The 15,614-nt window shown below is 44.6% G+C and overlaps 1 protein-coding gene and 1 pseudogene across 1 annotated transcript in view; both read left to right on the top strand.

Moving 5' to 3' along the window:
- SIRT6 (sirtuin 6) overlaps window positions 1-12,107 on the top strand; it is a 40,575-nt gene extending 28,468 nt beyond the window's left edge. The window contains exon 8 of the mRNA XM_063914873.1: window positions 11,126-12,107. Coding sequence (XP_063770943.1) covers window positions 11,126-11,389 — 264 coding nt within the window. The 3' untranslated portion in view covers window positions 11,390-12,107. The remainder of the gene's footprint in view (window positions 1-11,125) is intronic.
- LOC134932378 (5S ribosomal RNA) lies at window positions 6,946-7,064 on the top strand (annotated as a pseudogene).
- Window positions 12,108-15,614: the final 3,507 nt, after the last annotated feature.

Here is a 15,614-nt window from a genome sequence, read left to right as displayed (position 1 = left end):
GCTCTGTCCGCTCCTTGTCGCCTGGCTCATTACATAGGGAGGGAGGGTGATGCGGTGCTGGTAAGATGCGGCTCGGAGGTGGTGGCTGCAAAGTGTATAACGTGCTCTACCCGGTGCAACATGTATAACGTGCTCTACCCGGTGCAACGTGTATAACGTGCTCTACCCGGTACAAAGTGTATAACGTGCTCTACCCGGTACAAAGTGTATAACGTGCTCTACCCGGTACAAAGTGTATAACGTGCTCTACCCGGTGCAAAGTGTATAACGTGCTCTGCCCGGTGCAAAATGTATAACGTGCTCTACCCGGGGTGCAATGTGTATAACGTGCTCTACCCGGTGCAACGTGTATAACGTGCTCTACCCGGTGCAACGTGTATAACGTGCTCTACCCGGTGCAACGTGTATAACGTGCTCTACCCGGTGCAGTGTGTATAACGTGCTCTACCCGGTGCAATGTGTATAACGTGCTCTACCCGGTGCAATGTGTATAACGTGCTCTACCCGGTGCAATGTGTATAACGTGCTCTACCCGGTGCAATGTGTATAACGTGCTCTACCCGGGGTGTAAAGTGTATAACGCGCTCTACCCGGGGTGCAAAGTGTATAACGTGCTCTACCCGGTGCAAAGTGTATAACGTGCTCTACCCGGGGTGCAATGTGTATAGCGTGCTCTACCCGGGGTGCAATGTGTATAACGTGCTCTACCCGGTGCATTGTGTATAACGTGCTCTGCCCGGTGCAAAATGTATAACGTGCTCTACCCGGGGTGCAATGTGTATAACGTGCTCTACCCGGTGCATTGTGTAGAACGTGCTCTGCCCGGTGCAAAGTGTAGAACGTGCTCTGCCCGGTGCAAAGTGTATAACGTGCTCTGCCCGGTGCAAAGTGTATAACGTGCTCTGCCCGGTGCAAAGTGTATAACGTGCTCTGCCCGGTGCAAAGTGTGTAAGCGGCACTACTGTGTAGTGTAATGTGAATTGAATGTGGCCATGGCGCTAAATTTTTGCTGCGCGCCTTCGGCGCGCATTGTCTGTCCTTTGTGGTGTAGGGCGGGGAGCACCAATTCACTTTCTGCCACAAGGGCACCAAAATGTCTAGTTACAGCTCTGGTGCAGAGTGTCCTGTATGCTGCACAGCCCAAATTATGTCTGTGTTTTTATATTTGGATCGGTAATGAGATTAATATGAACCTTCATTCCAATGGGACCCAGAAAAGGACCGATAGGACCCCAATTTTTAAAAGTGAGGGGTCCCTGGGACCCACTTTTTTTTTCGGCTCAGCGCGATCACTGGTGTTACACTGCTGTCCTTAGCTTGTTAGACTGGTTTCTTTCTGCACTGTTGCATGCACAGGCTGAAGAAATTTTAAATGCTGATATTTTAAGCATCCTTCTCCTGCAGGGTCCACAGGTTATCCACAGGTTAACATTGGGCTATGATGACACGACAGCGGATTTGCACCAAACGGTCAAAGCTTTCGGCCTCCCAGCATGCAAGGAGCCCGTCCATATATCCCTGGCTCAGGCAAATCAGTTTTTTGATTGGAGCGGCAGAAGCCGGACCATGGTCAAGAGGGCTGCTGTTTTTTAGCAGCCATAAGCGTTCTTATTTTATTTTTAGAGTTTTACTGTTTTTCTTGAGTGATCTTTCTAAAAAGCATCTTATATGTACCTTAGAAAGAGTCACTCCAACAACTCCCTGCCGGGTCGCAACAACGCTTACCCACGAGTACAGTGCCGTTTCAGCGGGCCTCTGTGTCGGATATACTAGCAGGTCCAGCAGACGTTACCAGGCTGTGGCCAGAGCACAGGGAGAAAGTAAGGCATTGGTTCTGTCCAAAAGCTGGTGGAGGCACAGGTCATTGTGCCGGTACCACCTCACATGCTGACAAAGGGTTACTATTCAAACCTTTTTGTGGTACCGAAACCGGATGGTTCGGTCAGGCCCATTCTGAACCTAAAATCGTTGAACCCCTTTCTAAAGGAGTTCAAGATGGAGTCTCTCAGGGTGGTGATATCAGGTCTGGAAGAAGGGCAATTCCTGGTATTACTGGATATCAAGGATGCGTACCTTCACATTCCGATTTGGCTGCCGCATTAGGCTTATCTCCACTTCGCATTACTGGACTGTCATTTTCAGTTCCAGGCCCTGCCATTCGGCCTCTCCACAGCACAGAGGGTGTTTACCAAGGTGATGGCGGAAATGATGATGCTACTCCGCAAGCAGGGTGTGAACATCATTCCTTATCTGGACGATTTCCTGATAAAGGCATCGTCCAAGGAGAAGCTGCTGCAGTCCATTGTTCTCACAACGCGACTGCTCCATAGTCACTGGTGGATTCTGAATTTTCCAAAGTCACATTTGGAACCAACCCAGAGATTGTAATTTCTGGGATTGATCCTGGATACGGAAGTGCAGCGGGTGTTTCTTCCGTGGGACAAGGCGTTGGTGATCCAATCCATGGTCCGGGATGTCTTGAAGTCACCCCGGGTGTCGGTTCATCAATGCATTCGCCTTTTGGGAAAGATGGTGGCCTCCTAAGAGGCTCTCCAGTACGAGAGGTTCCATGCCTGGCCTTTCCAACTGGATTTCCTGGACAAGTGGTCGGGATCTCACCTCCACATGCATCAGAGAATTCATCTGTTGCCAAGGGCAAGGATTTCTCTCCTCTGGTGGCTCCAGTTGCCTCACCTCCTAGAAGGCCGCAGGTTCGGGATTCAGGACTGGGTTTTGCTAACAATGGATGCAAGCCTCCGGGGCTGGGGAGCAGTCCCTCAATGAGTAACCTTCCAAGGATGGTGGTCAAGCCTGGAAGCCGGCCTGCCCATCAACATCCTGGAACTAAGAGCCGTCTACAACGGTCTTCTTCAGATGAGAAATCGAGTCATCCAAGTGCAGTCGGACAACGTAACAACAGTGGCTTACATAAACCGACAGTGCGGAACGCAGAGCGCAATGTTAGAGGTGACAAGAATACTCCTCTGGATAGAAAAACACGCGTTGGCGCTGTCAGCCATCTTCATTCCGGGAGTAGACAACTGGGAAGCAGACTTCCTCAGCAGATACTATCTCCATCCAGGAGAGTACGGACTCCATCCGGAGGTTTTCAAGGACATAACAGATCTTTGGGGATTGCCCCAAATAGACATGATGGCCTCTCATCTCAACAAGAAGCTTCAGCGTTATTGTTCCAGGTCGAGGGACCCACAGGCAGTGGCAGTGGACGCCCTGGTGTCTCCGTGGGTGTTCCAGTCAGTGTACGTGTTTCCACCACTCCCACTCATCCCAAGAATCCTAAAGCTCATAAGGAGAACAAGGGTTCAAGCGATCCTCATTGCCCCAGATTGGCCAAGAAGGGCTTGGTACGCGGACCTTCTGAATCTACTGCAAGAAGAGCCGAGACCTCTTCCTCTTCGGGAGGACCTGCTGCAGCAGGGGCCGTTCGCCTATCAAGACTTACCGCGGCTACATTTGACGGCATGGAAGTTGAGCGCCTGATTCTTGCTCGGAAAGGTATTCCAAAGACAGTTATTCCTACGCTCATACAGGCTAGGAAAGGGGTAAAGTCAAAACATTACCATCGAATTTGGAAGAAATATGTTTCTTGGTGTGAGTCCAAGAAGTTTCCTGCGGTGGGATTTCAACTGGGATGTTTCCTCCTCTTCCTGCAAGCAGGAGTGGATATGGGTCTAAGGTTGGGATCTGTGAAGGTGCAGATTTCAGCCCTATCCATTTTCTTTCAGAAGCAATTGGCTGTCCTTCCTGAGGTTCAGACCTTTTTTGAAGGGAGTTCTGCATATCCAACCTCCCTTTGTACCGCCTACGGCGCCATGGGACCTTAACGTGGTGTTGCAGTTTCTCCAGTCGGATTGGTTTGAGCCTCTACAGGAGGTGGAGCTCAAATTTCTTACATGGAAGGCGGTCACTTAGTTGGCCTTAGCTTCTGCTAGGCGTGTCTCCGAGCTGGGGGCTTTATCCTGTAAAAGCCCTTACTTGATCTTCCACGAAGATAGAGCTGAGCTCCGGACTCGTCAGCAGTTTCTTCCAAAGGTTGTGTCAACATTTCATATCAACCAACCTATTGTGGTGCCAGTGGCTACTGGCTCCTCAATTACTTCAAAGTCCTTGGATGTCGTGAGGGCTCTGAAGATATATGTGAAGAGAACTTCTCGTCACAGAAAGTCGGACTCTCTGTTTGTCCTATATGATCCCAAGAAAATTGGGTGTCCTGCTTCTAAGCAGACTTTCTCGCTGGATTAGGTTCACTATCCAGCACGCTTATTCTACGGCAGGACTGCCGTGTCCAAAATCTGTTAAGGCCCACTCTACTCGTAAGATGGGGTCTTCCTGGGCAGCAGTGCAACTTTGCCAAGCTGCAACTTGGTCTGGGTCGAATACGTTTGCAAAGTTTTACAAGTTCGATACTTTGGCCTCTGATGATCTGAAGTTCAGTCAATTGGTTCCGCAGGAGTCTCCGCGCTCTCCCTCCCGTTCTGGGAGCTTTGGTACATCCCCATGGTACTAATGTAGACCCCAGCATCCTCTAGGACGTAAGAGAAAATAGGATTTTGGTACCTACCGGTAAATCTTTTTCTCGTAGTCCGTAGAGGATGCTGGGCGCCGGCCCATCGCTTCGTTTTCCTGCTATTGTTATTTGGTTCTGTACAACTTCGTATTAGTTGAGTACTGCATTGTTATTTGGTAAGTAATATTTCAGCTGTTGCTGAGTGGTTCAAGCTAGTTGTCTTGACGTGCCTTGTATGTGTGAGCTGGTATGAATCTCACCACTATCTGTGTTAAGTCCTTCTTTCGAAGTATGTAGTCTCCTCGGGCACAGTTTCTAGACTGAGTCTGGTAGGATGGGTATAGAGGGAGGAGCCAGCCCACACTCTCAAACTCTTAAAGTGCCAATGGCTCCTGTTGGTCCCGTCTATACCACATGGTACTAATGTGGACCCCAGCATCCCCTATGGACTACGAGAAAAGGATTTACCGGTAGGTACCAAAATCCTATTTTTCATTACCTACCGGTAAATCCTTTTCTCGTAGTCCGTAGAGGATGCCGGGCGCCTGCCCAGCGCTTCCTTATCCTGCTGTGATGTATTGGTTCAGTACTGCTTTGTTCTTGGTTAAGTACTGTTTTGTTACTTGGTTAAATACTCTTGTTCAGCCGTTGCTGATTTTTCAGGCTGGTTAGCTTGGTTTGCCATGTATGTGTGAGCTGGTGTGAATCTTGCCACTATCTGTAAAATCCTTCTCTCGAAGTTGTCCGTCTCCTCGGGCACAGTTCCTATACGGAGTCTGGTAGGAGGGGCATAGAGGGAGGGGCCAGCCCACACTTGCAAACTCTTAAAGTGCCAGTGGCTCCTAGTGGAGCCGTCTATACCGCATGGTACTAATGTGGACCCCAGCATCCTCTACGGACTACGAGGAAAGGATTTACCGGTAGGTAATTTAAAATCCTATTTGTTCTGTGTATCCGATCTCAATGCTGGTGCAGTGCAGGGTAGGGGCGGATTGTGTGTCACTTTAACAAATTTTAAAGTGATTATAGTCACAAATTGTGTAGTAACACTGTACAGGTGTGTGATTTATTTATCATGTCTAAGAGTGGCATGGGTGAGGAAAAATGCACTTTCCACAGCAGCACCAACATTCACTTCATGTTTGTCTTGCGAAGCGGAGTTAACCTATCGGGATCTGGTTCAAAAGGGATTATGTGCAAAATGTTTAGTTGTCACTGAAGCCTCTTAAATAACTGAGGTAAGCACAGGTTCTAGTTGAACCTTCATGGGCTACTTTGCACAGAATTTATCCAGGTTAGCAGATTATGCCAGCTCCTATACCAGGGATAGGTTACTCTATTAACCCTTATATGCAACATTCATTCTCAGGTTTATCCACCTCGGCAATTGGCAGCCTCTCAACAAAAGCAGGCTGAAAGGCCGGCGTTAAGTAAATCACATAGACATGAACATCTTCACAGTCTACACATGTTTTAGATGAAGATTCGTAGGAGGATGAAGACTCATTGCACTTCGGAGGAAGGTCTCAGCTCAGTGGACATACAGTATCTGAGTTAATTAGTGCTATATAAGCCATTCTATCCTTAGAAGAGGCAGCAGAGCCTGTGTTAAAAACTAAGGCAACTGTGCTTAAACATCCCAAAACAGCTGATGGAAATTATGCAAGAGGTTTACGCCCAGGAAGAAGTTAGATTTCCAGGAAATGGAATTCCAATTATCCTCCTCCAGCTGGGGACGGTTTAAAAAAGGGAGGTGGCTCCCAAAATAGATTTGCATGTCATAGATTGGTGTGAAAATCGACATTACTTCTGCTTTCTAAATAAATTTATGTCACGGATAGGAGAGTCGATGGTTTTCTTAAAACCATTTTTTCCTTGTCTTGGGCAATCATTAGACCGGCCATGGCTTCACCCTGTATGGCGTAAGCGGTGGCAGCCTGGGCTGATGCATTGAAGGAGGGTCTTTCAATGGCATCTAGAGAGCAAAAATTCCATATTACACATATCAATCGGGCAGCAATAAGCGGCCCTGGATATGGGTACAATTGCCTCTTAGATATCAGCTTCAGCAGTAGCAGCTCGCTGAGCGGGTTGGCTATGTACGGGGTAAGCTGACTCAGAAGTTTTACTTTCACACATAAATTCAAGCCTAGTTTCCAGCTTTTCAGTTCTTTTGGAATCAAGGACAAGCAAAAGGAAAGGGCAATGGCAAACAGTCCCAATCCAAGTCTGGTAAGACTAAAAGGTATTGGGCTACCAGAGGAACGGTTTTCAAATCTGAAGACAAGCCATCAGTCTGATGGTGCGGTCCTCCACCTGGGGGGAACCCAGGATGGGAGGCTGACTTAGTTTGCACAGATTCTGGCAGCAATCTACTACAGATGCCTGGGTGCAAGAAGCGTTAGCTCACGGTTATTATCTACAGCCATACCACACTGGACATACCCAATCTTATCTGATCTTGGAAGGTAAGCAGTGTTGGTCCTGGTTAGTACTTGGATGGTAAACCACCTGGGAATACCAGGTGTGGTAGGTGTCTTCAAGAAACTCCCTCATTAAAAGTTGGAAAGTGGAAACAAAGACCAGGGCTTTGCAAGAAGCAGTTCAGGAGTTGCTTCAGTCAGGAGTGATAATTCAGTTCCTCCTGCACAACAAGGAGAAGGTTTTTTCCAACCCGTTTTTAGTCCAGAAGCCAAATGGATCGTTCCAGCCCATACTCTGTCTCAAAGCGCTGAACAAGTACATTTGGGTGCTTCGGGTTTCATATGAAGACTTTACAACCCATTATTTTGGCCATGGAGCAGGAGGCTCCAGCCCTGGATATCCAAGATGCTGATCTACATGTTCCTATAGCACTGTTACATCAACGCTATGTCGGGTTTGGTATCCTCCAGCATCATTTTCAATTTCAGGCCCTACCATTTGGACTGACCACAAACCCCTGAGTATTCACCAAGATTATGGTGGTATTGGCATCTTACCTCCGTTGCAGGGGATAAGGATTTTAAAAAATCCATACCTCGATGATTTATTAAACCTGACACAGTCTCAGGGATTTTTCAGTGTCATATGCAACAGACAAACAGCTTGTTACAGAGATACGGTTGGCTCATAAATTGGGCAAAGTCGTGTCTGATTCTGTCACAACGGATAACTCATTTGGGGCTGTGTTAGGGTTGGGTATTCAGAGTAATTTTTACCTCTGAACAAAATATCCAAAATTCATTTAAGGATTCAGGAGTTGCTACACAGTCAACGGTATCCATTTGCGCAGTAATGCGTGTGATGGGTTTGGTGTAGACATTAAACATGATGGAGTATACTCCGTTCCACTCAATACATCTGCTACGTCGGATCCTTTCCAAGTGGAAAGATTTTTTGATCAGACAATAAAAGCACAGATTATGGTCCTTCCTCTGGAAGTTAGGAGGTCAGTAGCCTGGTGGCTACAGACAATCCTATCTGGTCAAAGGAGGCTTCTTTGGATTTCAGATTGGGAAACTCTGAGAGTTTTCAGGGGCAGTGGACCAATGAAGAAAGTTGCCTGCGAAGAAATATATTGGAACTTCGGACCATATATATGGCATTTATTAAGGCAAAGAATTTCCTTTTGATGAAACAAGTTAGAATCCGCTCGGACATTGCAATGGCAGTAGCGTACGTCAACCACCAGGTAGGAACTCGCAGCCAAAACACAATGAAGAAGGTAAGTCACACCTTAAGGTGGGCAGAACTTCATTGTATTTATTCCGGGAGTCCTAAACTGGGAAGCAGATTTTCAGTCGACACGCCATTCATGCAAATGAATAGGCTTTACACCCCAAGGTCTTACAAACTCTGGTAGGTAATGGGGATTACTGGAGATAGGTCTCATTGCGTCCCGTCAGAACAACAAGGTACCGCATACGGGTCAAGAACAAAGGATCCCAGAGCGACCTGTCAACTTTTGTCTGGCTCATGTGTTTCCACCAATTGCCTTGTGATCCAGGGTGATGCGAAAGGTAAGACAAGGTAAAGGTGCCGTGATACTAATGGCTCCAATTTGGTCCAGAAGACATTGGTACAAAGATCTGCAGAGGATGTTGATGGCTGCTCCATTCCTACGCCTTCAACGTCCAGGTCTATTGTCTCAGGGTCCTGGTTATCACAAACACCTGGATCAACTGTCTTTCATGGCATGGCTCTTGAGACTTCCATCCTGAAGGTAAGAGGATTCTCACAACCGGTAATTTAAACTATGCTCAGAGCAAGGAAACTTTCCTCAACTCGCATTTATCACTGAATATGGCAAGCCTATATTCAATGGTGCAGTAATCAAAAATTGACCCTTTGTTTTTCAGAGTTCCCAGAGTCTTGGCATTCCTTCAAGCAGGAATGCATAAAGGTTTATGGGTGGCTTCCTTGAGTATAAGTGTTAGCATTGACTATGGTTCCAAAAGAAAATTGCTAAACCTGCAGGATGTTGTAACTTTTTTCCAGGGAATGTTGCACAATCAACCTCCTTTGTTCCTCCTTCAGTGCCTCAGGACTTAAGTTTAGTCCTAAAGGCCCTTCAAGTTGCCACATTTGAACCACTTAAGAGTGGATCTTAAATGGTTGACGGCTAAAGTTCTCTTTTTCTACTGGCTATTGCTTCAGTTAGAAGAGTTTCAGATTTAGGGGCATTGTTATTTCACCTTCCATTTCTGTTTTTTTTTTTTTTTTTTAATCCAGATAGAGCGGTTCTTAGAACCAAATCTGGGTATCTTCCTAAGGTGGTGTCGAAATCCACCTTAACAAAGAAATTGTAGTCTCGGTCTTCCAGAGGCCGGACCTTTCTGCAGGAGATGCATCGTTGGACATAGTCCATGCCTTAAGGATCTACGTGGATCGTACCAGTGCCATCAGAAAGACAGATACTCTCTTCATTCTCTGTGGATTTCACAAGAGAGGATGGCCTGCTGACAAGCAGATACTGGCAAAGTGGCTTTGTATGGAAATTTCAGAAGCATACTCTCAAGATGATCTCCCTGTTCCGGCTAATGTCTCTGCTCACTCTACTCGTAAGGTAGGTCCATCATAAGCAGCACAACGTGGTGCTTCAGCAGAACAGATATGTAAGGCAGCCACATGGTCTTCCATTAACACATTCATTAGACATTATGCCGTTGATACCTTTTGCCTCTCAGGATGCTGAATTTGGGCGAAGGATTCTCCTGTCCAATCAGGAGTGTCCCCACCACTAAATTGCTTTTGGAACATCCCAATGTTATCCTGTGGATAAACTGTGGACCCTGCAGGAGAAATATACGTTATGATAAGAACTTACCGTTGATAACGGTATGTCTTCTTAGTCCACAGGGATCCCACCCTGACGCACCTGATATGAGGATCCTTTTACTCACTAACCTCTTCCCTCTTGGACGGAAGGGTGTGCATGTGTGTTCTTATCGCCTTATTATGGCTATCTATGATGCTCCTGCCTTGAGCTTTGGAATACAACTGATTTGCCTGAGCCATGAAGCGGGGCTATATGGACTGGCCCGTTGCATGCTGGGAGGCTGAAAGCTTTGACCGTTTTGGTGCAAATCCGCTGTCGCGTCATCATATCCCAATGTTATCCTGTGGACTTAGGAGAAATACCGTTATCAATGGTAAGTTCTTATCGTAACTTATATTTCGCATTGTTAGAAGATTCCCTGTATTACAAGTCTCTGTAGTGAAAATGTCCTTTATCAAAGCATTTTCCTTAAGTCTTAGCATTCAGCGTTACAGATGAAATGTATAAACAGGTAGCAGTTGATTTACCGATGGACACAATGCCGATTGTCATAATCCTGACAGCCATTGACAGACAGTCAAAATACTGACATTTATTATGCCAACATAGTCAGAATGCTGACATGTTAAAATGCCGCCATGCGTTTTTAAGGAATTTTTGCCCCAAAACAGACTTGTTCATACTTTACCATCCCAGTGGACCTGGAGGGGGGAAATAATAGTGTGCCGAGCGCAGCGATTTGAAATGCCAACATGTGTTTTGACATGTTGGCATTTCAAATGTCGGTATTCTGACTGACTGCATTTTGAACATGTTGGAATAATGAATGTTATTTGGACCGTGTCGGTATTTTGACTGTAGGTCAATGGCTGTTGGGATTATGACCGTCTGTATTGTGTTCGTCGGTAAGTCACACTGAACCCATATGAACACTGTTGGTTACTAATGTACTGAAATTTGCAATAGTTTCAGGCTTTTAAGTGTACTGTATATATTTGTAATAAAAAAGTGTGATTAATTAAACTTTAACAAAGATAGAATCTGTAGGTAATCATTTTTACTTACAACCCGATATTACAGGTTTTGCTTATGTTTGTTTAGTGCCTGTATAATTTCAGGATACTGTAGCTTAAAAACAAGATAGTTTTAAATGCTATAATTCTCTTTATTTTGTTTTTTTAAATACTGTTTGTTTTTGTTTGTTTTTTGTTTTTTTCATGCATCAAGTTTCTAGAGGTTGCTTGTATATTTATTAATTCATAGTTTCCAATTCAGATAAGAAACAGGTTGCTGCGTTTATTTCTGCTTCACACAAAAATGTTCTGTCCCTTCTTAAGGATCGTTATGCTGATTTGCGAATTCACGGATATGTAGATGAGGTTATAACACAGCTCATGCAGCTTCTGGATCTGAAGATTCCTGTATGGACTGGCTTTCCAACTGACACAGACCCAAGTAAGCCGGTCATTAAATCTGAGACGCCTCCCTACTACAGCAGAGGCCTGAATTCTTCACAGTATCAAAACGAGAAGAGGGAGTGTTGCATTGAGGAGAAGCCCCACCTGCCAAAGCGTGCAAAAGTCGAGACCACTGTTGCATGAATGTATATTTCCATTTGCAGTCGGGCTGCCTTTTTAAAGAAAAAAAAACAAAAAAAAACTAATGCAGATCCCAGGTGTGTGAACAGTGGGCAAAGTGCATCTAAACCGGAGCAAAGTTAAACAATCACAGGGATTGCCCTGGATAACATTTGGAATTCACTGCTGTGGATTTTAGTTTTATTGTGAGATCTGTCATTCCATTTTAAAAGAATACTTAATCTTACATTGTATGAAAGAACAAATATTCACTGTATATATGTAAAGGTTTCAGTGTGTCGAGTACAAAATCCCAGCTTTCGGAATCCTGACAGTTAGACTGACGGTGGAACCTGTCGGAGAGAATCCTGATGGATCGCGTAAAGTATTTAAAAGCTAGCACTAATCCCATCTCTTCCCAACCCCCCCCCCCAATACCCCAGCACAGCCCAACACTAACCTCCCCTTCCCCCGCAGCCTACGCCTAACCCTACCCCCTGGGATTCCGCTGTCTTTCTTCTGATTTTCTGGATCCTGACCGCATCCGGTTATAGTTACAGAGAGCAAATGAGATTATCAAGTGCTTAGAAGAGTAATCTTTTCCTGTAAACTGCTAAAAGTACATTAATTCTAAAAAGGATGACCAAGAACAGTGGTTACGCCCAACTGCATAGGAAGAATAATGCCCAAGATGGTAAAGTTTCTATAACAAAACAATTTTAATAAATTGATTTTTAATGCACTCCCTCTTACTCTCCTGTTGGGTATAATGTTTCTGTGAAGGTGTTCTAGGATTCGTATTATTGCTATTATTGGTAAGTTCAAGAAAGTATGTGTATAGTTTAGCTGTCTTAAACCTTCAGTGGCAAGGAGGAGGTGCTGCAGAGTATTATGGCTCTCTGCTAATAAACATTTAATAGCAATCTTAAATTTAATCCTTACACTGACTGGGTTGTACAGATGTTGTACCTCAGGTAGACATACTGTACACCATGTTCTGCACTGTCAGTTTTGCAATGAATTTTTTTTTTTTTTTGTTGGACTGGTTCTGATTTTTGTTGTTTTATCTTACTGTAACACAAGACTTGTCATGATCAGCATTAGGACTTCATACAACATAAAACTTTCTGCGTTGTAAAGAGAAACACAGTAGGACCTGCTGTGAGGTACTGTAAGAAAATCGGTCTCTCCTGTACCTGATGCACAGCAGCACTGTACAGTATAGTGAGAGTTAAAGTGGTGCTTGAAAGTTTGTGAAACCTTCACAATTTTCTATATTTCTGCTGAAATTTGGCATAAAACTACCTCAGATATTCACACAAGTCCTAAAAGTAGATGGAGAACCAAATCAAACAAATGAGACAATTGGACGTGCTCATGTATTGCAGGATCTAAGCCAATAGGATGTGGGTGTGTGAGCTGCAGCCAGTCTTGACTTTGTGATGTCTCCCCTCCCTGCCTGCCCTCTCATCGTATTGATAGGCTGAGCATCATGATGGCTGCCTCTCTGCCGAGAGCCTGAGGCCCAGTACTTCCGGCCCAAGTCCCAGAAAGGACGCCACCCCCTAGACCACCCCCAACAAGCCGGATCCTTCCTGCATTTTGGTCTCTGCGTGATCACTGCCTATAGAGTGCCAACTACACTTTAAAGCAACCATTTTTGGGGCTGTCAATCCCTTCCTAACTAGAAAATAGAAATACAAAAAGAATGGACAGCGCTATTGTGAAATTTATTTAATGGCGAAATAAGGGGATTGATTCTCCTTAATTCACCTCTAAAACTATGCCAATTGTTTATTACTGATTTTATGCTTTTTCTATGGTGTTGGCCTATTTTATTCATGTTTACTGTGCATGCTTTTGTGAAATTGCACCATTATGTTTTTGACTTTTATCAATCTAGAAGAATAAATGTCATATTGATTTCACTTATCCTCCTGTTATATTGTTTTTCACACCAGCGCTGTACATTGTTTTACATTCACAAAAGCTGTTTTTGTGAGTCTACTTGGGGCGTTGATTGAAATAGAATGTACAGGTGTCTTTTAAAAATATCAACGGACACTTTCTTTGCTGAATTAATTCTATGGGGGAGATTCAAATGTTTGAAAAGTCGGTTGGGTGTCTGTTTTTTCCTGTCTATTAGATAGGAAAAAACAGACTCCCAACTGACTTTTCAAACATTTGAATCTCCCCCTAGATGTCGGACTTTTAATGAAAAAGGTTACTGTTGTGTATGGGCTGTTTTAGATCAAGTGGTAACATACAAAATAAAGTCAAATTGGTAGACATTCAGGACCTGATGCAGAGTTCAACACTGCTATGCTTTTAAATAACAGGCGTAAAATGCGCTTCCTACAAAAGCTGTAATGTGGCGTTAATATGCAAAGTTCTAGCATGCAGAATGTACATCTTTTATTTATGACGTTTTAAGGTTTAAACCCACAAAAATGTACAGTAAACCATAGAAGTAGGAGACACTACCAGTGTACAAAGTAGAAGAATTATCATCATAGAACTTTAAGTTTTCAAAAATAAATGACTGAAAATCAAAATTGTATTAAATACAACTGACCGGAGAGAAACAGAATTAGTAAGTATAACACAAAACGAGTTGCTCAGTGGTATGCAAAATAGGAAAGGAAACTGGGGTAATCATGCCACAAAGAAATGAAGGCATATAATACATAAAACACTTTACAATATAATAATTGTGAAGTGGGAACCAAAAGCGCCTTTCAGACACACAAAACAGAAGAATAGTGGGTATCGGTGTGACAAGTAAAGAGATCATTTAAAAGCATCACCTACAACCAAATACCAGACTGAGTAGATTTGATGTCAGCCTACCCATGTAAGGCAGGCGATTATTAAACGAATACCTGATAAATATAAGTAGTAATGCCTAGTGTATATTTTGTGAATTTATTTCCAAAACATGGGCAACAACCAACAAAATATAGTTAATTACATCTATAACCGCCCCTCAGGAATCCCTATGCTGTATAATCATAACCCAATTTGCAACATACCTGGATCACTTAGGATCCCCCCCCCCCCCCCCACACACACACACACACACACACACACACACACACACACACACACGCTACTCTACACTATTAAAATATGGGGGCAACTATTCCCATGCACCCTAAAGCCATAGTGTATCCAGCCCAGGAACAACAAGAGATTCCCAAAAACAATAAAGAGAATAGTCTACCCAGAAATAAAAGTAAAAAACCCATCTGGAGAACATGACTGGTCACACTATGGAGACAATGAAGTAGTACCCGGGGGGAAAAAAAATTGCATTCAGGATGAAACAATCTAAAAAAAACCTTCAAATAGAGTACAAAATCCTAAATAATAGAATAATGTCAAAACATTAATGAAAAACAAATTAATTGTGATAAGTCTCTATGCACATAAATCAAAACTGACAGCTGACCGACTGCCACCTCCAACCATCAGTACCCAACATGCTGCTAGTCCTATTAAGGCGAATAACAACATCATGATCTACATAATGGATGTCACTTTTGTGTTTGTTTGCAGGAGGTCTGTACCTAGCATTGGACTAGCAGCCGTTTGTGTGTGAGTCTGGATTTCAGTCACTGGCCTGTGTAGAGTCTGAGGTTATAGACTGGAAGCTCTAATATAATTCCTGTTCAGGGATAGTGTCTTTCTCTAACGTCCTAGTGGATGCTGGGGACTCCGTAAGGACCATGGGGATAGACGGGCTCCGCAGGAGACATGGGCACTTTAAGAAAGAATTTAGGTTCTGGTGTGCACTGGCTCCTCCCTCTATGCCCCTCCTCCAGACCTCAGTTTGATACTGTGCCCAGACGAGCTGGGTGCTTTTCAGTGAGCTCTCCTGAGTTCGCTGAGAGAAAGTATTTTGTTAGGTTTTTTATTTTCAGGGAGCTCTGCTGGCAACAGACTCCCTGCATCGTGGGACAGAGGGGAGAGAAGCAGCCCTACTCTCTGAAGCTAGGTCCTGCTTCTTAGGCTACTGGACACCATTAGCTCCAGAGGGATCGTATGCAGGATCTCACCCTCGCCGTCCGATCCCAGAGCCGTGCCGCCGTCCCCCTCGCAGAGCCGGAAGACAGAAGCCGGGTGAGTATGAGAAGCAAGAAGACTTCAAATCGGCGGCAGAATACTCCGTTCTTCACTGAGGTAACGCACAGCACTGCAGCTGTGCGCCATTGCTACCACACACCTCGCATACTCCGGTCACTGTAAG

The sequence above is a fragment of the Pseudophryne corroboree genome, chromosome 1 (genome assembly GCF_028390025.1).
Source record: "Pseudophryne corroboree isolate aPseCor3 chromosome 1, aPseCor3.hap2, whole genome shotgun sequence".
Classification (NCBI taxonomy): Eukaryota; Metazoa; Chordata; class Amphibia; order Anura; family Myobatrachidae; genus Pseudophryne; species Pseudophryne corroboree.
This window is presented reverse-complemented; position numbering and strand designations above follow the sequence as displayed.